We start from the raw sequence: 27480 nt of genomic DNA, 5'->3' as shown, positions 1-27480 counted from the left end.
TGTGTAATATTGTTGTTCATATGTCAAAGGATTCAATGTGTATTAGGTGTAATTTAAAAAAACAAACAATATTTCTTAAAACCATTGGGAAAAAGTTTTGCCACTGTATGATTTATAAAACGGGGGTTCTGACTAAGAAGGCTAATTTTACTCCAGTACTACGCCCACTGCAAGAGGGAGTTCGCTCATCTTCTTCCTTTTGCTCCTGGTATGGGCACATATGTATGTATAACATAGCGTTGGAAGTTTGTTTGACATTTCACTGTCGGGCTTAGACTGTAGAATTGTACAGTCTCTTAACATATTAATAAAAACAAAAGCGCTAGTTTCTTATTCTAACAAATTAGAATGTACACATATACATATTGAATTGAAATGGCTCTCATAGACCTACCTTATGACGTCTAAATGTTGGTTGGGCTTGAAATGCAGACTCATTTCTCAGTTTGTGAAATAATTTCATAAGCAACATAAAACTGAACCAAATAGCAGGAATTAATCAAAGTAATGTGGGTTTAGTACCATGTTCGTGCGTTCGTGTGTCAATGTGTCGACGGCCATGTACAAATATGTGAGTATGTGGTTTTTATCGCATTTTTCAAATGTATCAAATGCAGCCGTCATTATATGTATGTATGCGAGTGTTTGTAGGAAGTACATACAAACATAGTTTTACTGAATTCGCAGGTGGATTTCATGGCCCTTACCAGGGAAATTGTATTTGTATAAATATAAATACAAATGAATATAGGCTAACATATTATTTTCCTCCAGTGGAATGTTTTTCCATCCCTTATCTGAAGTCTAGTATCTACTAGTTTGGTGCGAATGTATGTAACACACGAAAGGGGGCGTGGCAGACCCTCAAAAGTATAATATATTCTCGATCAGTATGACCAAAAGAGTCAATATATCATTGTCCGTCCGTCCGCATGTTCTTAAATTAATCTTATTTTAACAAAATAATCAAAAATGGATGAAAATAAGGAACTTATTTTTTCCACACTGTATTGTACAGGTCCTCGGGCAATTTCATTAAATTAATGGGCCCACATACTCGTGTATACACCTACATACTTGTATATGCACACCAAAGCTAATTTCACCACTTGATTAAGTTGAAGTCGGTAAAAAGCGGCCAATTGCCACAAGCTGCGTTTGAGTAATGCTTATTGATATACAAAGTTGGTGTAGTCATGGCTTGTTTATGTAAATAGCGTAACGTGGTCAAATAGAAGTGAAACGAAAAACAATAGTCATCTGGTCTTTAAAATGTAGGTTATTGAATAATCGAACAGTCAGCCACCCTAAATACTAAAAGAAAGCGCAGCAGCAACAACGTCAGCCATCTAAATCTTTCCATACCCACCACTATAATTTGCCTGCTGGCTTACGTGCATCAAGTTATTGCCCGCAATTTAAAACTCAAGGTTGGCAAATTGCCTGCCAACTCTATAATGTTTTATTTAAGTTTATGCAGGGCATGAAAAATTGTATATGTGCATATAATATAAAGCTCTATAAAACAAACACCCGTTTTCTCCTCTTTCAACCGCAGGCTCGCCGCCGCCAACTGTCACCTGGCTGATGAATGGCCAACTACAGAACAGCGTCGTCGATTACACCTATGACGGCACCATCAACAGCAAATTAGTCGTGCGCAACCTGTCACGCATACACCAGCATGCGGTCTACACGTGTCAAGCGAGCAACTTCCACAAGAAATATGTGGCCACCAATATCACTATCGAGCTATACCGTGAGTATTTCCAAAAGGAAGCATAATTTTTGTTGTTGTTGGTGAAGCAAGGTGTCGACTATTGTGCTCTTGGCCTTAATGCGCAGGCAACTGCACTCAACGTCGACAAGGCATAAACAAGTTTTAAATTGAGTTCGTAGTCCCCAACAATACACAAAAAGCCGCTCACACAAATATACTATACTATACCCAACAAAATATGCTACTCAAAATGGTTTGCCAAACAGTTTATGTATTTATTTACTTTGTTATATTTTGTTGAGAATTTTTAAAATTTTGTTTTAATGTTTTCGTTGCTACCGTGAGTTTTAAGCGTTCCGATAAAACTTTTAACAAATAGCTGCGCAGATAAAACGTATAATAGCAACAACAACGTGGAGCTGGTCGCAAAGCAAAAACTGAACTCCAACAAGCCGTCCTTGGTCGGCGTCGAGCAAAAAATAGATAATAAAATGGCTTATGCAAATATAATAAAATGCAGCAAAAACAAAAACAAAAGCGTAAAATAACAATCCAAATGCAAAATGACAACAAAAAGCAGTTTAAAATTTCGTGCGTATACGTAACTTTGAGCAAGCCTTTTACCCCCTGCCCAAAATCCAACCTTTTTTTGGAATCCATATTGTTTGGCTGAGCACATGCATACATATGTATGCACACTTTTTCGAATACTGTATTCCATTTATCCAACGTACTGGGGTTTATTTTGTAAACGGATTTGTTATTTTAGTGACAATTTTAAAATATCCTTTGCGCGCCTTTTTCGAATTTTGAAATTGAATTTAATTGCAGGCAATTTGTGAGTCATGTGATCTTTATACCCTAATTTGTATTTTAAAGAGAGTATTGTTTTTATCATCAACGTTTTTAACGTATGGGAAGACACATGTCAGACACAATGGGCACAACAAGGATGTTCATTGTATAAAATTAAACATTTCAAAAATTTAACTGGAACTTATAAGAGCAGCGTCATTTGTGTTTTCTACTCACAATAAACTCAAAATGTACCCTTGTCGATATGTTCTTCATTGGGCATTAGACATATGTATGTGCGATCAGAAACATGCCGCAAAGCTGTGTTTTAGCTGTCTACTGTTTGCCATTGAGTTTTATAGCAATTGCAATGACTTTGAGTCCCCCAAAAAGCAATTGCTGTCAATTTTTGGTTAGGATGCTGGCTAATACCTGCTGTGACGCTTTTGGCAACAGCTGCTGATATGCATATTCCATATTCTAGCTTACACGTAGGCGCCCACACATGAATGGGAGTGTCGCCAAATAAACACAAATATAAAAAAAGCTAATATGTCAATAACGAAGGCGCTCAGAAATTTCGTTTTACGGTTAAATAAATATCAATACATACAAATTATACAATAAAAAAGAATATAAAATAAAGAATACAAAATATTAATAAACCTAGTGTAAAAACAGCAAAGAAGTGTGCCGGCAGTTTTCTTTACGATAATCAAAATTTTTATACCCTGTACCCAAAGGGTAAAAGGGTATACAAGTTTTGTGTGAATGTATGTAACACTTAGAAGAAAGCGTGCCAGACCCCACAAAGTATATATATTATTGATCAGTAAGACAAGACGAGTCCGTCTGTCTGTCCGTATGAACGCAAGGGTCTCAGAAAGTATATGAGCTAGAATAACCAAACTTGGTATCTAGATCCTAAGACCGAGAAAGTACGAGTTTGAAATGTTTTTTCGATGCATCCCCCTACTCCTCCGTAATTTGTATTTTTGCCATAACTCCCGTAATTTTTGGTATTTTAAGTTATAGCCATAAATATACTCTCTGCCGAAGCTCTGTCCGCAGCTGTTGATGTTGCTGCTTCGACTTATTCCTTATATAAACACGCATAGACACGATGATTTAAATGTATGCTGTTGAAACTTTACATAAACATGTCTTCACTTTGATATGTATGTACATATGTATTGCAAATTTTTAATTTAATTAAATTAATTAATTAAATTGGTTTTAATAATTTTTTTTAAATTTTGCCTTTTTTGTGGAGAGTACAGGGTATTTTACTGTCGGGCTTGCTCGACTGTAGCGTTCTCTGTTGTTTAAAATAGTTACTGGAAAGTTTTTTTAATTCATCCATAAATTTCTGTTGCCATTGACTTGTCAAAATAGATGGCCTTGAGGGGCACCACAAAGGTTCGATAGCACATTGCGTGGCATTTATTTTGTGCGTGCAGTAAAGAAAAAAAAAAAACAAAATCAAATGTTGAATATTAAGTGAGACTGTAATTAGTTAATTTTATCGTCAACAAGAATTAGATAATTAATGCCAATGCCCCACATGCCGATCCACTTGTCAAGTACGTTTTACTCGGCAATATATTTTTTTTGTGATTTAAATGTCGGCTGCTGAAGGATCAAGGCCAAAGTTGAAGGTTTTTCGATTGATTTTTTGAAATAACACGTATGTATATGCAAGTATCCAATGAGCACAATCAATGCATAATTCAATAAGATGCAAGACCACACTACCCCTTGGGCAGCTATATATAAATTAAAATGCATTTAAAAAATAATTTATGCATATGATCAATGGAAAAACTTCAACAAATCCAACTAAGTTCCATTTTAAGGCGAAATAGTGCATCAAAATAACGAGTCTGTGGTCGACTTTATATGGCAAAACTCTGCCCTCCCCCTGCCCCCCTGCCTACGCCCTTGTATGTATATGATTGTGTGATGCGAAGTTTGAAGTGGCGTTCTTGCTCTTTGATTATGATGATTCTCCAATAATTACAAATTAATATGACTCAGCGGGGAAAGTTTGTTTGAGTTCAGGGTATTTAACAGTTGGCCTCGCTCGACTGTAGTGTTTTTTCTTGCTTTTTAGTGTAACCATTAAGCTATTTAAGCATTTAAAATGCTTTTGCATAATTACACAGTTTTTGTAATGCCTTTAATTAAACATTTAAATGATTTTTCAATGCAAATTCGCATAATTAATTCAATTACAATGAAACGCGGAAAGTGTGTGCAACAGCAATAACTGTGTGTAAGTATTCAACAATACCCGTACGTAAGGTGCGTCCGTGCTGCATTCAAACATAGCAAAAACAAAAAATTGTGGAAAGAATTACATTAAAATGGGAAAAAATAAATTAATATAGTGTAAAAAATGTATTTTACTTTAGCGTTTTTTTAAATGTTGTTTTTATGTTTTTCTTTTTTGATTTTCAAACATAATCGACGTATAAAATGCGTGGCAAGCCGCAGTAAATTCACATATACATAGACATAAAAATACTTTAGTTGACTGGCGTGGTCAAAGCATCTATCGAAACCAAACCAGCGCACAATTTAATGTTCAATTTATAGAAATATAAATGCTTACAAAAACGAACAACGTAATTTATAATTTAAAATGAATTTACTAAAACATAGGCCGTTAGCAAATACGCCATAAATAAAATATTATGTAAAACGACAACTGCAACGTGTAAACGCGATAATGAACTTCTATGCGATACGTGCTTCGGGTTTGTGTTTGCCGATTTATTCAATTGTTTGTTTATTTGTTTATTTTATGCATTTTGGCAAATATGCTTATTGTGTTTACTCATGAATGGTCGCAGATATACATATATTGGAGAGGTTGCGGAGGGTCGGGAGCTATTTTTCATTTTTCTAGGTATACACTAAACATACTTACAAATGTAAATTTATATGTATGTACATTTGTAAAGTGACTATGAATAATAACGATTATGAATATGAAGCTTTTTTTTAAATTCTTATCAAACGAATGATTGGATTTAAAAATAAATACGCCGCTTTTATTGAAGATTAAAGGCTATGTTCATTTCATTGTTTATTTGAAATAATTTTTGTATATATTTGTTCGAATATGAAAGGAGATCTGATGATCAAATTCAAGTTAACTTTATTAACAAATTAAATAATAGGCAAGCAGACACAATTCATTTAGCTGATCTCCATTCATCTCATTGATTACTTATAAACACAGTACTGTTTACTTGAGAACTGATGTCAGGTGTTAGCTTTCAGCTTTCTATATGTCTGACTTTTTAGTTAGGCATTGAGCATTTTCCAATCGTATGTATTTTATATGGTAACAAGTATAGCATACTTACGTATACCTATACACGTATGAAAATATATGGCAAATTAAACATTACGCATTGCCATCGTGTTTTGGTATTACAATTGTTTTTGTTGTAGCAATTGGCATCCCAAATGTTGCAGTCGTAATTTGTTGCAATTAATTTTAATTGTATTCCTTGTCATTTGCATTACGTTTTCGGTTTTTCACACACAATTTGAATGAATAAACAAAATGAAAATTTGTGTAAATAGAAAACCTACGATGACATTAAAGCAAATAATTAAATATCGAATTAAATATCAAATTAATGGATGCGCACGCCCCACATCATATATGCGAACTGACATGAAAATATAAATTGTTTTTATCCGCTTTTTATTTCGTAGTGCGTCCACTACTGGTGGAAATAAGTTTTAACAATCAGCCTATGTCAGCGGATCGCAAGTATGAGATTGAATGTCAGGCCATTGGTTCAAGGCCACCGGCTAAAATCACATGGTGGATGGGAAATTTGGAGCTACATGGACACAGCCAGAAGGTGAGTAAGGAATATAATAATTCGCAAAATAAGTCCCTATACCTGCAATCTTGTAGGTCTCCGAGGATGGCAATGTAAGCACCTCTGTACTTTCGATCACGCCCACCCGTGAGGATCATGGTAAAGCGTTATCATGCCGCGCCACCAACGAGCTGGTACGCAACGGTATACGCGAAACTGCCATGAAACTGAATGTATTTTGTAAGTATATTTTTTCTCCTTTTAGCACTGACCGATATAGTTGCACATATTTTACGATTCTTTTGGTTTATAACCAATGCACTCATAAATTACGCAACACAAACATAAAATCAATACTTTGCTTGATTTACATATAAATCTCATAGAGAGTTTCTTTGTGGCACTCAGCCTCGAATGTCAATCGTTTGTTTTATGGTGGCAGAGCCAAAAATTGCCTAACAACCCACCTACGAACAATAACAACCCAAGAATAGCAGAACAGCAGCAGCATAAAATCGACAATGCCACAAAGTGAAAAGCGAATATACAAAGTGCAGGCTTCTAGGGCACATTTCGACTAAAGTTTCTTAATAAAAATTTCTATGCAAAATATTAAAAAAGCCAGCATCTAAGTTTTTTATATGGTCGAGCGGTAGCACACCAAACCCCATTTATACACGCTTTATGTTTCAATAGTCTGTTACGTCTTGTAGCCATGTAGAGTTCACTGTTAACGTCATCAACAGCATCGCGAAGGGGGAATGAATACGGAAGAAGGTAAAAGAGTATGCAGCCAAACAGTTTCCACGTCTATTATCTAAGAGCTTGCCGCATCGTTGCCATGAAACTTTTACTCCTTTCAACGCCGGCATCAGCAACAACAACACAAACATAATGGTGTTCCCTTTGCGTTCAGCGCCTTGAAGCAGACTTTCATTTTTACGCGCTGCTGCCGCCATCGTCTTCGCTGCTGATATAAAAAATTAGATAACAATTTCAATTTCCATGCTCATTTACATGTTTATAGCGTGCTTAAAATATTCTGCCCCTGCTCTTCCTGTGATTTTACGCTGTTGTAGTTATAAGAAAATTTTGTGTCTTCTTTTAGCACATTTTGTTTGCATTATGAAGGGGACGATACCGACGCAAATTGAAATCTTAGCTGTAGTTGCAGCCAAGTAAGTGATGAAACGAAACATCAGTTTATGGTTTGTAAAGTACTTGGGATCTTTTTATACTCTGTACATGAAATGTACAAGAGTATATTAGGTTTGCGGGAGCTGAAAAATGTAACAGGCAGAAGGAGGCGTGGCAGACCCCACAAAGTATATATATTCTTGATCAGCATGACGAGACGAGTCGATCTAGCCCTGTCTGTCTGTCTGTCCGTCTGTCCGTCTGTCCGTCTGTCCGTCCGTATGAACACCTGGATCTCAGAGACTATAAGAGATAGAGACACCAAATTTTGCACGAAGATGCGTTATGTGTGTATTCTATACGAGTTTGTTTTATTTTTTTGATTTTCCCCCCCACTTCCCCCCTATGGGGGTTTTCCCGATTTTCCATTCGTATAATCGCCTATATCTCGGAGACTATAAGACCTAGGAACACCAAATTTTAGTCCCAGATGCCTTATGTGAATACGCAGAAAATGTATATTTTGGAATTCCCCTCCCTCCCCCCTCTACCCCGCAAATCGTAACTCCCGTAATTCTTGGAATTTCGAACTAAAATTTTGGAAATACCCCCAGTTAGTTATTATATGTCCGTATGCCAAATTTCATTATGATAGACCGATTTAACAAGAAGTTATAGCCATAAATATATTTGCTGATGCAGCGCTGCTGCAGCGCTGCTCAAGCGCTGCCCGCGGCTGTTGTTGATGTTGCTGTTTGGTTGACTGCGAAAATGCTTACACAGACACGAATTAATGCGCATAGGCATACATACACTCACACAGACGCAATTGCTATGTAAATGTGCAATTATACACCCTTTACGTGAGTTCGAATACCGAGAGAGGTAAAATCGATCAAATTTTTTTTTTATTTTCTTAATTTTTTTTATTTTCTATAATTATTGTAAACATATGTACAGAGTATTTCAAAGTCGGGACACCCGACTTTAGCTTTTTTACTTGTTATTCATTGAACTATAGCTGTTTTTGCTTGCCAATAACATCCGTCTGTAATTACAAAAGGTGCTCTCATTCATATTTACTCAAAAAGTATATGTGCACAATAAAACTACCGTAAAAATTACATTGAATTTTCAGCAGTTTCCTCAGTTCGCTCTATAAATCTTGACCTTTGGCATATGCCTACCAAGACACCCCACTTTTCCCTCGCCGTTCTTGCCCATGCAATACCTAAAAAAGGCACAAAAAATAAAGTAAAGATTTTATTTTCCACACAATCAACTCGAATTAGTGTAAAAATGAAATCAGAAGGAAACGGCTGAAATTAAAGTCATATCCGCAATAAAAACAAGAGAGAACGCTACAGTCGAGCAAGCCCGACAGTGTAATACCCTGTACCCAGGTAAACTTGCGTCACTGAGTTATATGCGCCCATAGCAGCAGCAAAAAGAGGAAGAAGAAGAGCGAACTTGTTGCTGCAGTTTGTGGGGGTTGTACTGGCGAGAATTTGTTTTGCTAATAACTTTTCTTAGAATTGACCGAATTAAAATTTTGAACAACAGTAGACAATTATATATAAATTATGTGTGCAAAGTTTGGTTTAGGTAGCATTTGAAATGTGGACGCTATTGACGCTATTCTGTAGCGGGGGAAGGGGGGGAAAATTCCAAAAAATAAAATAAACTCGTCCTTTCTCGGACCTAGGAGAATCTGGATGCCAAATTTGGTTATTCTAGCTTTTATAGTTTCTGAGATCCTTGCGTTCATCCAGACGGACAGACGGACGGACGGACAGACGGACGGACGGACGGACATGTCTAGATCGATTTCTTTCGTCATGCTGATTCAGAATATATATACTTTATGGGGTCGAAGATGCTTCCTTCTGCATGTTACATACTTTGCACAAACCTAATATACCCTTTTTACCCTAGGGGTACAGGGTATAATAATGACTCAGCAAATAAATGAGAAAAGGCCAGAATCCGAGAAAACAGAGCATTTAAGACTGATGTGGCAACAAATTGTGACCGTACCGAAATCGATTATGACCTTAATTAATTATTTATGTACCTTTTATTATTTAGGTATTTTGTATGAAAATATGAGTATGAATATACATACTATATACTATAATATATACATATTATTTTAGTCAATTTTTATTTTAAACCTTTAAAATAATTGCAATGAATAGGGGAGAGCATATTTGTACAAGCAGCACTTTTATAACCTGTAAAAGGCTATACTAGTTTCGTGCGAATGTATGTAACATGCAGAAGGAGGCGTGGCAGACCCCACAAAGTATATATATTCTTTATCAGGGTGACAAGCCGAGTCGATATAGCCATGTCCGACTGTCCGTCTGTCCGTTTGGATGAGCGCAAGGATCTCAAAAAGTACAAGAGCAAGATTAACCAAACTTGGCATAAAGGTTCCCCTAAGCCCTAGGCTAGTCAAGTTATGCATGTATGTAAGCATGACAAATTTGAATCAAAGCAACAACAGCTTCGGCAGAGACTATGTTTATGGATATAACTTCAGAATGATGATGAAACTTGCCATACGGACAAATAACCACACACTGGATGTAATTGCCAAATTTGAGTTCGAAATTCTAAGAATTACGGGAGTTATGGAAAATAGCGGTACTCAGTAATAGCGGGGGAGTGGGTGACGTAGATTTTTCGTAGATTTGAGTAGCAGGTAAAAGTCCATATACATATATAACTATAATTCAAAATGTAAAAGCTTCAAAAAAATTTATTTTAAATTAATAAATTGTATGTCCGACCTTTAATGACAGACCTAAGCCAATAGAGTTGCCAGTAGTCAGGCATAATTTAATATTGTCGAGACCGGGAAGAAGCATGTGCCGTTGGCCTGGCTGCAACATATTGTAGCACTCAAAAGTAGTTAAGTTAAGCTGCAGTTACTGGCTTTGGCTACGCTTTGGTTTTTGTACGAAAAATTTTCGTCTATCTGCTTTTGACCACAAAATGCATTAGCTGAAAATGGTATTATATAGTTGGGCAGGCCAGTGACAGTTATTACCACTTAAGCTCATCAAGCCACACTAGTGTGGTTCAAGTCACTTTGAAGTTGCTGCTGACGCTGGCTAACTATTTTTGACTGCAGCTTATAGTCAGCACAATAATGAACTTGTTGAGCACATGCCAAACCCTTTAAGATATGCAAAGCAAACGAAATTGAGCTGAAGCTGAATTTGGCTGCGCATAAACAGTTTCCTTGGAACTTCTTGCTGGCAAAACGAATCTCATTTTCATTAACAAGTCTGTGCCAAGACGAAATCGGCTTAAAGAAAGTTGTTTAAAACCTGGCGTGGGCAAAGCGTAAGAAAATCCCAAGACTGAGTACAAAACTGCTACTAACAACAACAGCACCGAATAGACAATAACAACAAGAAAATATGTTGGCAAGTGGCACAAAAATCAGCAAAAACAATGAAGCGCATAATAATAAACAACTGGAAGAAGGTAGTTGGCAAGACAGGCGCAATAGGCAAGCAACTTGGCAAAGAAAATGAAAAAGCGACACTAATCACAGATAAGCGCAGATTAACCTCTTTCCTTTGGTGCGTTGGTGTGTGTGGGAGGGTGTAGAAAACTTTGCACAAACAGCCAAAAGCAAACAGCAAATTCTGTGGCTGTCCAGCATTTCTTCACTAAGAGTTGTATGTTAAGACAGCCGTCCGTTGTTTTCTTTGCTGTATTAATAGTTTGCTTTACACTAGAAAACACAAAATGCAAATGACACGTAAATACTCTAACACTATACGTATTTGTATATTTCTTCTGGTTTTGCAGTTATACCCACCTTACAATTGGATCTTGGCTCAAATTTAAATCCCGAGGATATAGAGGAAGGCGACGATGTTTACTTCGAGTGTAAAGTGCATGCAAATCCAGCTGCTTATAAAGTTGTATGGAAACATAATGTAAGTTCAAAACACTTTTAAATATTTATGAACCAAAAAAAGCAGAGGGTCTGTGCCAGAGCTGTAGCAGAGTGGGTAAACGTTTTAAGCTCTGACATTTACTAAGAGGATACAAATTATGCTTGATGCTTTTTCTCAATAGCTCGTCTCTGCTTAAATTGTCTACCTGGTTTTAATTGTGCTTGCTGAGTATTTCATACGGTAAATGCGTCATTTAGTTAGGCTTTAAGCTAAGTTGCTGTTTGGGAAAAAGAAAATTGAGCAATGCAATTGTATTTTGAACAGTTTTCCAACTAACATTCATTTAGTATTAAATTACACTGACTTTTAAATGTGCATGACCTTGCATGCACTTAACGGAAATTGACTTGTATATGTATGTATGCTCAGACTTCCAGCCTTGCTTAGCTTAGCTCAAGAGCAGCGGACAAAGAATTGGCAGAAAACAATTCCCAAGATAATGACGTGGCTGGAGAAAGAACCCTGCCAATGAATATAATGAAACCGAAAATAAAGTGCTTATTTTTACTGAATTATTGGCCAATTATTTAAAGGCAATTGAGTAAAGTGCTCAGCGTCGGCAGGCATGTAAAACTTTACAAGCTAAATTATTTGTTTATTAGTTTTACAAGTAGTACACAAATTAGTGAGCAAGACAAACGATTACAACAACGGTAATAACATCCTCGTAACTGGAAAAAACGACAAGAATAATACATAAGTGTGCGATATTTTTATAAGAAATAAGCAGATATGGTTCAAGTGATGGAATATTTTGAATGCTTATTAATAAAAAGGAGAAAAAATTCAGGTCGAGCAGAGCACGACAAACAAACAACAACGAATGAACTGAAGAATAACACCAACAGCAATATTGGCACTTGGTAATAAATAAACAAGAAAGTTAGCGGTAGCCAAAAGTTTTGCCATAAGCAGAGTTACGAATGAAAACAGCTGGCAGTACTACCCTAAATCAAGTTCAACATGCATGCAATGCATAAGTGTGTGAGTATGAATGGAAAAATGTGCCGTGGATAAAGTGTATGGTATACTGGAGCACTGAAATGTTACTAAGCTGATCTGACCGAGTTAAGCAATATGTTGATGTTGGCTTACTATGCCGGTTGATGTTGTCTTACTATGCCGGTTACCTTATGTTTGAAGCTGTTCTGCTTCATACAAGTATATATCAAATTTTATATCGGAAACATTACAACTACATTTACAACAAAAACTTCTGCTAGAATCAGAAATCAATTACAAACTGCGAGCAAACAATTGAAACAGGTGGCACATTTATTTACATTCTTTTATTAATTTTTTGAAGTGTACTTTTTATACCCTCTACATATACATACATACATATATGTCTTTTCTTATGTATATATTGAATATACAATCAATCTTATTTAATATTTTGGAAAAGTAATTTAAAAAATGTTTTTTTTATATTTTTTTTTGAGGGAGTGGGTACATTATATTTAAGAGTTGACCCCGCTCGACTCTAGCATATTATTTTCTTGTCTATAGCGTATACCATTGTTGAGTAAAAAGAACTGCAAATAGACAATTAAGTGTTAAATGCAAATGAACTGAAAATAGACGAAGCAACAGCAGCACTAGCCACAACAACAATAATAATACTACTGCGTGTTGATGTGTTTGTCTAAGGGTGCTCGTGAGTGTGGGTTAAGCTACAGCTAGTGTTGGTTGGTAAGCAAACTAAACAGTTAGTAAGTCAGCTACTTCTGTGAGTGCTGTTTTTTCGCTATGTTCGCAATCATCATTTTCGCTCACACTCGGCACTACAGCTGACCGAACCTTCCCCCTTTTGGCAGCCTTCGCATGTTGGCGCACCATAACAATAAAAGTTAGTGCGGCGCAAAAATGGAAGTGAAATAAAACGTCGCAGGCAAAGAGACGCATCGGCAAACACACTAACAGAGAGAGCTACTGACACAAATGTGCATATACAGACATAAATACATACAAACAGATAGACACATGCACATTACGTACGCATATGAACGCAGAAAGATACGCGGCCGCAGCGTAATGAGTTCAAGGCTAAATGTAAGTAAGTAGCATGCAAATGTCTTGAGCTTGGAATTAGAGAGCTGTAGCGCAACAAAACTAACAACAACAGTTAGTTGCATTTTAATAAAGACAAAGAGAAGGCCTTCGTTAAAAGTCAACTGTTAATTGGCGCACCGTTTTGCGCAACATTGACACAAATTCAATTAAAAGTCAAAATTTAATTAATCAGCACAAAGCATGTTTTGCTCGTTGCTTGTCTAGAGCTGTTTATTGAATTTCTCAACAACTGTGTATATTGGCTATTATTTTGTGATAACTCATTTTGATATCCTGTACCCGTAGGGTAAAAGGTTTGTGCAAAGGGAGAAGGAAGCACCGCCGATCCCATAAAGTATGTACGCGATTGACAATATACCATTACAACGTATATTTACAGTTGAAGATCTTGGAGTTAACTATCGTTAACAAAGCTAAGGGTGTTCTTGGTTTTATTAAACGTTGGTCCAGAGAATTTAACGACCCCTACACCACCAAGTTACTGTACAGTTCTCTAGTACGGCCAGTGCTAGAATACTGCTCAATTGTTTAGTGTTCTCAGTATAAATTGTATCAGGATCGCATTGAGTCGGTTTTGCTCTTCGTGGTCTAAACTGGGATCCTAATCTACGATTACCTTTATACTCCAGTAGACTTCTCCTTATTAACCTGCGTTCTTTAGCTCACCGTAGAATAGTTCTTGGTGTTCTGTTCCTCCACAAATTGATTGTCGGAGATGTTGATTCCTCTATACTTTTAGGTCGTATCAATTTTTCGGTTCCTCCTAGATCAACTAGGAACTTTCTGCCTCTTCAACTTAACAGATGCACTAGTGATTACGCCATGCACAATCCTTTTCTAGTATTATGCGCTAATTATAATACTTTTTACTTTTTAATCTCAAGTGAGCTCTCTCTCCCCTCACTAAAATCTTATATTTTTGGCTACGGACAGAATCACTGTTCACCACTGCTGTGAGTAGGGGCATAGCTTGCCGGACTGTCCCCCCTATGGGGGTTTTCCCGATTTTCCATTCGTATAATCGCCTATATCTCGGAGACTATAGGAACACCAAATTTTAGATGCCTTGTGTGAATACGCAGAAAATTTGTATTTTGGAATTTCCCTCCCTCCCCCCTCTCCCATGCAAATAGTGATTTTCTCTCACTCCCTTAATTCTTGGAATTTCGAATTTGTTTTGGTACACTGATGGGTGTCAGCCCAGCGTCATTGTGTCCTTGAGGAGATGGAGAGAGGTTAGCGACATGCCAATGCCTTCCATGTCTGGAAGGATGCATGCGGTACCTTCCCTCGCCAGTTCATCTTCATTGCAGTTTTTCTCAACTTTGGAACTTCGCTTTACGCGAAATATAATCTATATATATAAAACAGTTTGTCCTGACTGACTGACTGACTGATTGGTGATCAACGCACAGCCCAAACGGTAAAGGCTAGGAAGCTGAAATTTGGACTCAAGTATCCTTTTATAGTCTAGGTGCCCACTAAGAAGGGATTTTGGAAAACTCGAGCTCCAAAGGGGGGAAAACAGGCTCCAACGTTTGTATGAAAAATCAGCCCACAGCCCAAACGAAAAGAGCTAGAAAGCTGAAATTTGGGGTCAAGTATCCTATCATAGTGTTAATGTGCATTAAGAAGGGATTTTGGAAAATTCTACCTCCAAAGGGGGAAAAGTGGCTCCAAAGTTTGTTTGAAAAATCCGCATTTTTTAACCGATCGACTTAAAACTTAGTTTCTAAAATCAATTAAAGAATACAAACAAAACTGCGTACTTAGATTTTCGAAATTTGTGTTGGAGCTTGAATTATTGGGGTTTTAATATTTATTCACTATTTCAAATGAAAAGTTTGTGTTATAAATTTAGTCCGATCGATTTAAAATTTGGGTAATGTAATCTACGTAACTAAATTTACAACTTTGTATTCAAGGATTTTCAAAATATGCATTTTACAAAAGCAGGCAGAACAAACAATACAAAATATCAAACAGTTGGGGACAACTAATACATACATACACACACACACAAGCAGCTGTTCGTGTAGTTGCGTGCAAACGATTGAAATAGCCAAAGCAAAATGTGAGACACTAATGTGTGAATGTCCATACATATGTGCACATCTATGTATGTACATATGTATCTACATATGTATGTATGTATGCACATTCGTCTTGCACTGACAGAGCAAGAATGTTAATCAATTGAAAATTATATAACATTTTTAAAAGTAATTTTTTCTTTGTTTAGTGCATTTGGCATTAGGGTTTTCATTAATAACTTTATGCAGCAACAACAAATATCAAATAGTTGGGGACATCACATACACACACTCACACACACAACAAGCAACAGTTCGTGTCTATGTGTGCGGTTCTCTACGTACGGTTGAAAAAGTAAAGAGAAACATACATATGTATGCCCGTGTATGAATATAGCATGTATGTACATTCGTATTAATGTATACATTGGGCAATCGAACACAGTTGTTTGATTATAAAAAAAATAATGCTCTAAAAACAACAACAACTGCAAGTCATTGGCTCGCTCTTCTTCTCTTTTGACCATTTAATGTTAATTGCAAAGGCAAAACGCCAAAAGGTTTACAGTTACCGTCGCTAGGCAACGACTGCGTAAGCGATAGTAAAGCAGAAACCGAATAACGGTGCTACGCATATTCTGCTTCGCATTGCGGGCAGATGTATGTATGTATATGATTTGTTCTTATTGATCTCAATAAATAATTAGATTTTATTATTTAAATAAACACTAAATAAAATCAATAAATAATTAGATTTTATTATTTAAATATTCTGCTAATTGCATTCTAACTTCGATATTTTGATGGTATCGGTGGCTTCAACTATCGAAAGTTTTACTCTAGCAAATTGAGATGAGAATTGTCAGTGCTTTTTGATCGTGGCTCATCGCTGCACGGCATTGACACGAGTGCCGTGTTTCATATTCCGAGTTTGTGCGTGACCGTATTGACTCAAATGTGAATTTAAAATTAGGATATACCCTTATAATTATTCCCCTTTTTTGCACATAGTCTATCTTAAAACGTTGCGTTATCTCTATATATAAAACAGTTTGTCCTGACTAATTGGTGATCAACGCACAGCCCAAACGGTAAAAGATGAAATTTGGACTCAAGTATCCTTTCATAGTATCCATCATAGTGTAGGACACTAAGAAAGGCTTTTGGAAAATTCTAGCTCCAAAGGGGGGAAAACGAGCTTTATAATATTTGTTATGTTCGTTTAACGAAATAGTTTGGCAAGAACAAAAATGTAACGGACTACTGAACAATTTTTTGTCAAGAACAAAAAATGTTCATTTAAATACCTTAAATGCCTTCCTACTGGTAACTTATAAGGTGAAAACATATTGGTAGGTTATGCACACACAAAATAAATACAATTGGAAACAATATATTGAGCCGGGTTAAGACGGGCAATACCTGCTAGTTTGAATATAAAATAGTAATCATTAAATGCAGCTAGCAGCTAAACAAAAATTAGGACGTTTATCAGTTATTATTAAATTAGAAATGCTAACAATTATCTATGACGACAACGACAACGAAGCCGATTTAGACGACGATGGCAACGACAACCAAAACTATGTAAGCGATGTTGAGCTGGCAAATTAAATTATCAATTAGTTTTATTCAAGTTTTGTGTATTTCGTTGTGAGTGTGTGTCTATGGATGAAGACAAACAGTTGTAGCTAAAGTTATTTAGGTGTACATGTACATGTGTGAGACTGCGTATGAATACTAAACTTTGCTATGTGCTCATTAACAAGAGGAGGTGGCAATATACACAACAGCATGAATAGTAACAAAATGAAGTATATAACATCAGAAACGTTGATAGATGCCGCTGCAAACGTTAGAAGCTTCCGCAGATCTCAATTTGGTACAAAGGAAAAGTTATTTATTTCCCATACATCCATACAAGACATTTATGTATATTTGGTGTGTGTGTGCGAGTGCGCATATGAATATTTATTTGTGCATTTGATTAAAACCGCAACAAATAGCAAATATACATAACTGTAAAATTTGATTAGAAAGCCGACAGAAAATGACAAGGGCAAAACTTCGGAACAAACTTTTCGGCTACAAAAAGAGGAACTTCGACAGTCAAATGCGCAAACGAAATATTTCAACTTTCTTTGCATATGTACATACACTGTATACTTCTGTATGTATTTGCTTAGGATTTTCAGCTTGATTTCCGGGGCACCAATCATAACCAATTAGGCAAAGCAAAGGGTCGAGAATGTGAAGTGCGACCCAAGGCTGAGCGGCCAAACGGAGAGAACAAAAGAAAGCAAAGGTAATGCAATCAAACAAACCATTAAATAAATTAGAGGACACTAATTGGGTATTTATAACTTGGAAGCAGCGCACGCAAACAGGCGCCCAGACAGGGACAGACAGTTAAACAGACAGACGAATAAACGAGCTGTGACAAACAAACATGACACGCCCACAAGCGACTGAAATACATTTCTTATTAGAATGGGTCCAGCAACAACATTCAGTATTCAGAAAAATTCTGTAAATTCCTTCACCGAAAGGGATGATGCCTCAACTTGAATGTTGGGTGGCGAGCCTGGGCTGACAGAAAAAACTGTGAAGAATTTAGAGCGGAAAAGCTGCAACGGATGTACCGGCTGGCAATCGGCAAACAGCAGCAGCTAGAGCAACCTTGCCTCTCCAACTATTGAAATAAGTTGCCGTGGGGCAACGCAGGCCAAGAAAAAGAACCCTATGCTGGCCAAAAAAAAAAAAACTGTTTTGCTAACCTTGAACTTTATTTACTTTTGTGCCTGCGACATTTTTATTTGTTTTATTACAATCAAATGCCCAAATGGCGACTGGCGCAGCAGTTGCGACTACAAAACGACTCTGAGCTAAACGTTCTTCTGTTAATGTTCTTAGAGTCCTTGTTATTACTGTTGTTTTTGTTGTTCCCGTAGCCTATCCGTGTTATTCCTACGGGAATTACTAACATTTATATTGCACCATTGTTGTGAGTGCTGTTGCTTGTGTGCTTGTTTTGCTCTCGAAATTTAATAGTTTAAAGAGCCCATTTTGGATACACGAACTTGAGAAAAGAGTTATTAACCATGTAGTAGAATCTATCACACTTTACAAATAGTGTAGAAAAGCTAAGAAACTCGAAAAATATAATTTCCCTCTTTTTCTTTCAAGTTAGCTTAACCATAAAAAGGCCGGACATCTTACTATAAGTATGTCTATGAATATGACTAGTTAAGCAGGAATGTCAATTATTTTAGGTTGATAGTTTTGCTGACATTTTTGTAAATTTGCTATTGGTATTGTTGATGCTGCCCTGCATAAAAAATATTACTCTTGATGTTAGAAATTCATGCTGTGTAGCATAACAGTTGCCATTACGGCCGCAATTCAAAATAAAAGAAGTATGATCCTTGGGAATTGATTTCACATTCTCGCATACACACCTTCGTTAAAATATATGCGATGTATATAAAACATAAATGATGGCCTACTTCTAGCCGATGCCAAGCGATACAAGCGCACAAAAGAAGACACAATGCTACTATCAAAGTGTTGTGATGCATTGTTTTGAGTTACTTACACACCCACATTTGTACACTCGTACGCCCGCACACTCGAACACTCCCTCTCAAATGTGTTTATATTTGTATTTATATGTGTGCTAAGGTCACATAAGCACTGTTGGGCTGCTAGTTGGTGTAGCTGTTGTAGCCATTGTGGTTATTGTAGCTGTTGTTGCCTTTTTGACTTTTGCCAACAATATTTGTGCACATTTTTATTTATTTCAAAGCTGGTGCCTTCGTGGCTTTTGTTTTCTATGTCATGTCTGCTATTTAGTATAAGTATGAGTGTGAGTATTGATGTGTGTATGTGATGTGAGTGCTCGCGTCGGCAAAGTGTGAATTTGTTTTGCTGCTAAATGGCAGAAGGCTCTGGGGAAATGCGTCACAATGCTGTGAGCCTGTTGGCGGCGCGTTGGGGAAAGCGCTGGGTTCACATTGTGAAAGCGGTAAAGAGGTCAAGCGCTTGCCCGTATGCGCGAGTGCCTGTGCATGTGTGTCGATAACCAGGGCTCGGCGTCATTTCAAGTGCTAGTATTTGCTCTTTAAGCAAATATTGGCTTATTTTGAGTTAAGAATGCCCGACACGTAGCGCTCTAATGAAACGGCAGTATTATAAGCACGCGCATAAACATATATACATATCTATTATATGCGCGTTATTCTTCAACCGTAAATTTAACTCCTAAACTCTCAATTCCAATAAAATGCTATGATCTTGAGCCTAAGTGGACTATGCTGAGCGCCGTTAAATCTAAATCAAATTATTTCGCAATCCTGTGAAATAAAGAGAAAGTAGACCTACGAGTTCCAGAAAGTAGTCACTAAAGTTCTGTTTAGCAATTTTCAGCTAATCATAACACGATCTTGTAAATCAAGTTATAATACAGTATCTGGTAGTAACTATGTGCGTATGTTTGAAAAGTTTAATTAATTATTAAGTATTGGAGTAAAGAGCCGTTATTGCCATTCGTAACTTACCAATAACAAGTCAAGCTTTAACGCACCGCCAACAGCCTAAAATACCAGCTAATTAGCAGGCAAATAATTATTCTCGCTATAATTGGGTAAACTAGAGATACTCTATAGAGTGCGACTAAGTCGTTTTGTGGTGGATGGTATGACTGTAGATGTCATTGTTTTTATCGCAACTACCATCAAAAATAATGTACCCATACAAATACCCATATAGGTATACTATGTACGGATGTATGTGTGTTCATAGTTACTCAAACACACAGTGCTCATTTGCCTTGACGTATACTTAATATGCGTAATAACCTCTAATTAGGATGATATTTTTACATTCTGTTATACTTTTGATTGTATGGGTGAATATGTGTGACTATTATTCTTGGAATGCTTGACAATGACAGCTCACACTCACAAACAAGTGCTAATTAGCGTGCAAAAAGAATAAAGCAGATGTATTCATACTTCTTAGCTCTAAGTCTATTATAAACAATTTTGCTTTGACTGGTACAGGTTTTATCTAATACATGTATGTGTACATTCGGCTTATTGCAGCACCAGATAATTCAACATAATCAGCGCGCTGGCGTAATTGTAAGTAGCGGGGATTTGGCGCTGCAGGGCGTCACGCGGCACCAGGCCGGCAACTACACATGCACCGCCTCTAACGTGGAAGGCGATGGGGACTCCAATGTGGTCGAGCTGAAAGTGATGTGTAAGTAGAACGGAGTATCAGAAAATACATATACTCGTATGTACGGTTAGAATACTTTATACGTAGGCAACTTTAATGTCCACGTAATCGTAAATACGATACATGGCCAAACCGTCAGCTGAGAGCAATTGGTGAGGCACGTGTGCAATTTAGGACCTCAACGCAACGGAAAAGCATTTTCAAGTATTTATTTACGTGTGGGTGCGAATTGCGTAGCGAACGTAATGCATATCGTTAAAGGTCTGATCACATTTATTTTGATTTGCATTTTGACAGCAATTTTCTTTGTAGCTTTTTCTTTTCTATTGTGCCATAAAATGACTGTTTCGCTTTAGTAGTATTTAAAAAACTTGGTACACGCTACAACTGAACAGCCTTTTAAATCGAATACTTCTCAACACAATAGTTGCCGTTTTCGCTTTGAAGTGAACCGTTGACAGATCAGCAACAAAAGCAGCCAGCAAACACTACAAGCTATAGTCATAGACTCTATTGTACGGGTTTTGTAGGCACTACACTGTTACTTTTATTGCGCATACGTCCAGTTATTGTGTGTGGCCCGAGCTTATTCCCAAATGTGTGTGTGTGCATTGGGAGTGGCTTTCAACTTGCCGCTCAAGTGCGCACAGTGCACTTTTGTGGATGCCAACTTTGATTTCGTGCCTTGAGATGTTGACCAGACCGCTTATGCACATATGAGTGTGCATCCGTGGCTGGACTAAGAGGTCAGCACAAAAGTGAAAGCGCAAATTAGGGCTGGCCAAACAGATTTCGCTTCATAACTGCCTCTTTTGCAGGCCTTGGCTCCAGCAATATACTGTCAAAGGTCATTGAAGATATTTGATTTCTGTCTTGTAAGGTTTTTATGATTCGAATTTCCTGTTACCTATTGCCCTCGCTTTACGAGTATGATTCCTTATTAATAATACCAATATAAGTAGAAGATGAAATATTTATTTTTATCACAATAATATTGTATATTTTTGACCATCAAAATTAATCAAACATTCGTGGACATAAACAAAACATTAAAACGTGGCTTCGTTTTTGTTTTAAATTGAATTTCCGCTTTGGTACATTGGAGTTTTTTTTTGTTTGATAAGTGTGGCTACATTTTGGCACCTTATTGTCAACACGCAGATCTGAGAGCCATAGCAAAGTCTCAATCCCATGATATTGTGTTATGTTGCTTTTACAAATTTGTTTACAGCTTGCTTTTAGCTTTGGACTTATCGTGGCCATTCCGCAAGCCAATATCGACAGTTGTCAGCTGCTACAATACATTTTCTTGTTAAAATTTGCAACTTTTACTTACATCTGCCGGCTCTGCAACTATAACAACAAACAACATTTATACCCTTACCCATTTCCACATACAGACGGCAAAAAAAGAGTGGCAGAATTTACTGGCAAGGATTAAAAGAAATTGAATTTTCTCTTGCTGTTGTTGTTCCGACCGAGCGCAGACTGCTCCTCCCATTGCAAAACTTTGTGTCGAAGTTTTTCTTTCACTTAACATTTGACCAGTTTTTGCCGAGCTTTGTTTTGCAATGCATTTTGTTTTTGTTTTTGCTGGCCACTACTGTTCGGCTTTACCGTTCGTCTTGCTCTCTGAATCTGAATCTGTGTCTGTTTAGTTAGTTGCTTGAATGGACAACAGCAACGTGAACGATGTCGAGGAGCACGGTAGACTCTGCTAGGGCTTTTTGCTTGTTCCTAAAAACTTTTCTACTTAGGATTTGAGTGCGGTTTTTGGTATGCCAGCTCTTTTTCTCCCGACCAATTTTGATCTGGGCGTGTTTGCTTACTCATGCGAAGAGGGCAGGCTGAATTTCCTGATTGCATTACGTCACTCACTGCACTTATTGAAACGGCAGTACAAAAAGCGAACCAAACACCAAAATGCACTTGAAAAATCAAAGTTTGTAATGCAACTTCACAACTCCTATGCTTCCAGATAAGCCAATTTGCCGGCCGGATCAAAAGAAAATCTACGGTGTGGCCCGCAACGAAGCTGCCGAAATCATTTGCGAAGTGGATGCCTTCCCACCGCCAGAGAACTTCAAGTGGTCATTCAACAACACCGCTGAGACTTTTGATATGCCTCAAAGTGGCTTTAGACCACACTCAGCACAGGGTTCTACGCTAACATATACGCCGGTTAAGGTAAGCAACCATTGCAACTGAGTTTGAATCCAGCGACTCCGGACTGAAAAAATATCAATCATCTCTATTGATATTTGCGTGACCTAATTGAATGCAGGGCGGTGCGGTAGGCCGATTCGGCCGTTGCGATAAATGCCACGACATGGACGTTGTCGCATTATTAAAATGACAAACTACAAATGACAAACATGCGTGATACACACACGGCACTTGACACTCGCCCGATAAATAATTTTGAGCTGGCGCTCCGGGTTAAGTGCTTCACATTATGAATCGGGTCTGGGGAAAGTGGCGCGACATTTTTGTTGTGGGCGTGCTTGGAATTGATTTTCATTTGGTTAAAGATTTTGTGGTTTGGGGTGACGTACTATATAAAATTTTCATTTCATGTTTTTTGACATGATATTGTTATTGACACATTTGACATTTGCGTTGTGTTTATGTGCGTGAGTTTTAGATAGGGTGAGGGGTAAGGTGTGGGCAGGCTGGTAGATTTGTAGCTAAAGCGAGAGCATGTAACTGCCATTGCTTTGTTGTTGCCACAGTGCTTGTGCATCTACATTAAATGACAAAATTTTAATTAATAGGCTGCTGTACATGTGCGTGTGTTGTTGTCACGCTGTCAAGAAAATTGTAAAAACAGCACACACACAATCGGACACACACCATGCAAGTAATGGGCTTCATTCAATTATCCAGACAGCCAAGCAAACTTGCCAGAAAGCAATTTTAATTAAAAATTCTGTTAACGCTGGTTTCTAATTAAAAAGTAAAGGCAACAACCAAACAAAAAGCAAATAGCTATAGCAGAGCAACAGTGACAGCAACAAATACAAATTCAGTCAAATGTCAAATAGTAGTGAATATATTAAAGTTGTAGCTAGAAAATCTACAGAATTTCCTTTAATAGTGTCCAGCGTGGCAATTGGGGTTGTTGAAAAATTACCAGTAACATGAAAAATTAATACAAATACTGTACAATTATAAATGTAAATGGGACCAGTAAAACGGGCTAGCTATGCGTAACCATGGCCAATTACAACTATTCTGTGATAGCAGCAGCAAGAGTAGTAAGATACGAGTATACTTTGGATCTGCTACACAATTGGCCATCAGCTCACGGCACCAATTGGTATCAATTTTCGCACACACTGCCATCGTATATTCATCATTTCATTTTGGGCCGCCAAAAATAATGCAATGACCGTTGCAAATGGTCCAACCAATTCGCTATCAATGAGTACTAGAATTTGAACTGACACGGGCAAAATTTTCCAATTGCCAGCTCATATTCATTTCACAAGGCATGCAAGATTTTCTAATTGCCATCTCATATTCATTTCATAAGGCATGCAAACCAATTTTGCTGGTGAGTGAATTTTACCCTGCTAAAGAAATAAATGCAGAAGAAAACAAAGCCATTGAAAATGTTTTATTCTATACTACAGCCAAAAAAAGTCCGACAGTGAAATACCCTGTACCCAGACCAAATTCCGGCACTGAGTTATACGAATAAGAAAACAGTTGGAAGAATAAGAACGAACTTGGTAATGCAGCTTGTGAAAAGTGAAATTGTATTGTTACTAACTTTTTTTTTAGAATTGAGCGATTTGGACAAATTTTGAAACAAATTAGATAGTTGTATATAGATTAAGTGTGCAAAGTTTGCTTTATGTAGCTTTTGATATATGGACAGAATCTACGAAATTCTGTATAAACTCGTGTTAGCTAGTGATATGCTTCCTCTTGCCTGTTAAATACCTTGCACGAACCTAATATAGCCTTTAAAAAACGCACTACTTTGAGATGTGTACACATTTGTAGATACCTTGCACGAACCTAATATAGCCTTGAAAAAACATACTACAAGTACTTTGAGATGTGTACACATCTGTAGATTCCAGAAAAGATCTTCTGATTTTGAAATAATTTTCAATTTAAGTGTAGCAAGGTAAATATGTATACTTGTATATCGGGAACATTATGAAATTTATCTCGTCAGTTGTTCTATCAAGCAATATCATAAATATAAAAGAAGTAATTGAGGGCCTTAAATACATTTTTTTTACCAAATATGTTGATATGTTTTGGTTTATTCTTTTTATGATAATGGCCTTAAGTTTTAGCGGTTATTCTGATAGTACAACAAATAGTAACCCAAAGGCGTGGGCAAAGAAGGTGCACGGAGCTGCAGCTTAGATTTTGCTTGCACACCCACATGCTACTAAAGCACATTCAAATAAGTTCAACACCCGCAGCAGACGAATCAAAATCCTTTTGGCACTGATTGGAGTAGGCATTGCCACAAAGCAACATACATTCTCGACTATACTTATTCGTATTTAATAACCACACACACAACCACGCCCACTCTGAAGCACACATAAATCATTTACCCCAATTGAATATGAAAAATCCCTTCCGTTCTGTTGTCATATATGCTGTTTCCTGTTTCCTGGTCTGACTGCCAGAACCCAAGTTTAAACGGACGGTGGTTTTGGCTGATTTTCCTTTGCTGATTTTCTATGCAATTTTTTTTCGTGCGCTATTTATTTTTGTTGAGTGATTTGTGCTCAAAGCGGCAACCGGCAGTCGACATCCAACAGCTCATTAATTTTGTTTTGTGCCCAGACGCATTTCGATGGTGTGGGCGTTGGCACCACTTATGTCAGTGCCTGTGTGGTGCTGTATATGTCAGTGGCTGCCAAGAGTTTTCGATCTACTGTTGCTTCGTCTTCATTTCGGTTGCTTTCATGTCATCTTCTTTGCAGTAATTTCCGCTTACATTGACTGCGCCTGACATTTGCCTTAAACGCACAGTGTTGTAGCTAAAAAGTTTATGAACTTGCCATCAAAAGTGTTAATATTGCTGTAATATTTCCTGAATGCTAGCTATTGTTGTGGTAAACTCATTTAGGTGTCACTTAAATGTTAAAATTTTAATTAAAATGCATAAATAATATTTGTGTGCGTGGCTGTCAACAACTAGCAGCCAACAGTTCAAAATTAGTTGAGCACTGGCCAAAGAAAATATATAAAATGCAGTTATGAAAAATGGAATATAAATAGCAGTAAACACGACACTTTGCCATGCCTCATATACACGTACATATATATGCGAGTATGTGCGCTTCTAAGCCTCTTCTATGTACATGCATATGTGTGTCACTCACTTGCATTGTTTTCTGTCACAATTTCCAGCACAGACGCTGGATACCAGAAAAGTCACTAAAAACAACAAGTGCGACATGGACATTATGTTTAAGCAATATGTAGTTTTTGTTCCTCTGGAATTGCTATAGCAACTGTAATAATATTTACGCTCTGTTGAACGTCAACCGGCAACATTAATATAATAAAAACAAAATAATGTAATGAAAATAAATACTTGGTGTAAATGTATGTCTTGGAGAGTGCACCCTTAAAGCAACCAAATTGAAAATGCTGCAAAAATACTAGCTGTTACGTCTGCCATATATGAACACGAGTATATGATTGTATGCGTGTAAGTTACATCAGTTGTTGTCGTTGCAACAAACGCTATTGTTTATGTTAGTAGTTGTGAACCCCATTTTCGTTTTATTTTGCTTCGCAAATTACTAAGCATCGTCTTGACAGTTGCATAAATTTGTGGGTTTGTAAAATATTACGTATACGCACACTGCACTCAAGATGTTACTGTCGGCTGCTTGGGCGTGTGCCATTTGCTTGCGGTTGCACAGCAGCTGGCTAAATTATTATTATTATTGTAATTGTTTTTCATAGCTCTGTAGGTGTTGATGTTCAGTGTTGTCAGCTGCCAAATTGGCCGCCTTTGTAACAACACCTTGTGAAATGTGTTTTAATTTAACATAAATCCATAATATATTTGCATGAATACAACTTTTGCTAAATTACACATTTATACATTGCTCAATTATATATATATATATATATATATATATATATATATATATATATATGGCATTTTCTGCGTATTCACATAAGGCATCTGAGACTAAAATTGTCCCTAGGTCTTATAGTCTCCGAGATATAGGCGATTATACGAATGGAAAATCGGGAAACCCCCATAGGGGGGAAAATGGGGAGAAAATCAAAAAAATAAAACAAACTTGCACAGCGTACACACATAGGGCATCTTTGTGCAAAATTTGGTGTCTCTAGCTCTTATAGTCTCTGAGATCCAGGTGTTCATACGGACAGACTGACAGACTGACAGACGGACAAACGTACAGACGGACAGGCAGGGCTAGATCGACTCGTCTCGTCATGCTGATCAAGAATATATATACTTTGTGGGGTCTGCCACGCCTCCTTCTGTCTGTTACATTTTCAGCTCCCGCAAATGAAAAGACATAATAGTTTTGAAATGCAATGAATACATACTATACACGCATATATACATAAGTAGGTAGACAGCGCTTGAATGAAAAATAAAATATGTACATACACACATACATATGTTCATA

General features: G+C 37.1%; 1 protein-coding gene across 1 annotated transcript in view; it reads left to right on the top strand.

The window, feature by feature from the left end:
* The window catches only part of LOC115624348, a 71087-nt gene that overhangs the window by 30679 nt on the left and 12928 nt on the right, over positions 1-27480 (top strand). The window contains exons 6-11 of the mRNA XM_030519001.1: positions 1559-1759; positions 6248-6399; positions 6456-6600; positions 11326-11456; positions 20686-20845; positions 22803-23011. Coding sequence (XP_030374861.1) covers positions 1559-1759; positions 6248-6399; positions 6456-6600; positions 11326-11456; positions 20686-20845; positions 22803-23011 — 998 coding nt within the window. The remainder of the gene's footprint in view (positions 1-1558; positions 1760-6247; positions 6400-6455; positions 6601-11325; positions 11457-20685; positions 20846-22802; positions 23012-27480) is intronic.

This window comes from Scaptodrosophila lebanonensis, unplaced genomic scaffold (assembly GCF_003285725.1).
Source record: "Scaptodrosophila lebanonensis strain 11010-0011.00,11010-0021.00 unplaced genomic scaffold, SlebRS2 tig00000053-arrow-pilon, whole genome shotgun sequence".
NCBI lineage: Eukaryota > Metazoa > Arthropoda > Insecta > Diptera > Drosophilidae > Scaptodrosophila > Scaptodrosophila lebanonensis.
This window is presented reverse-complemented; position numbering and strand designations above follow the sequence as displayed.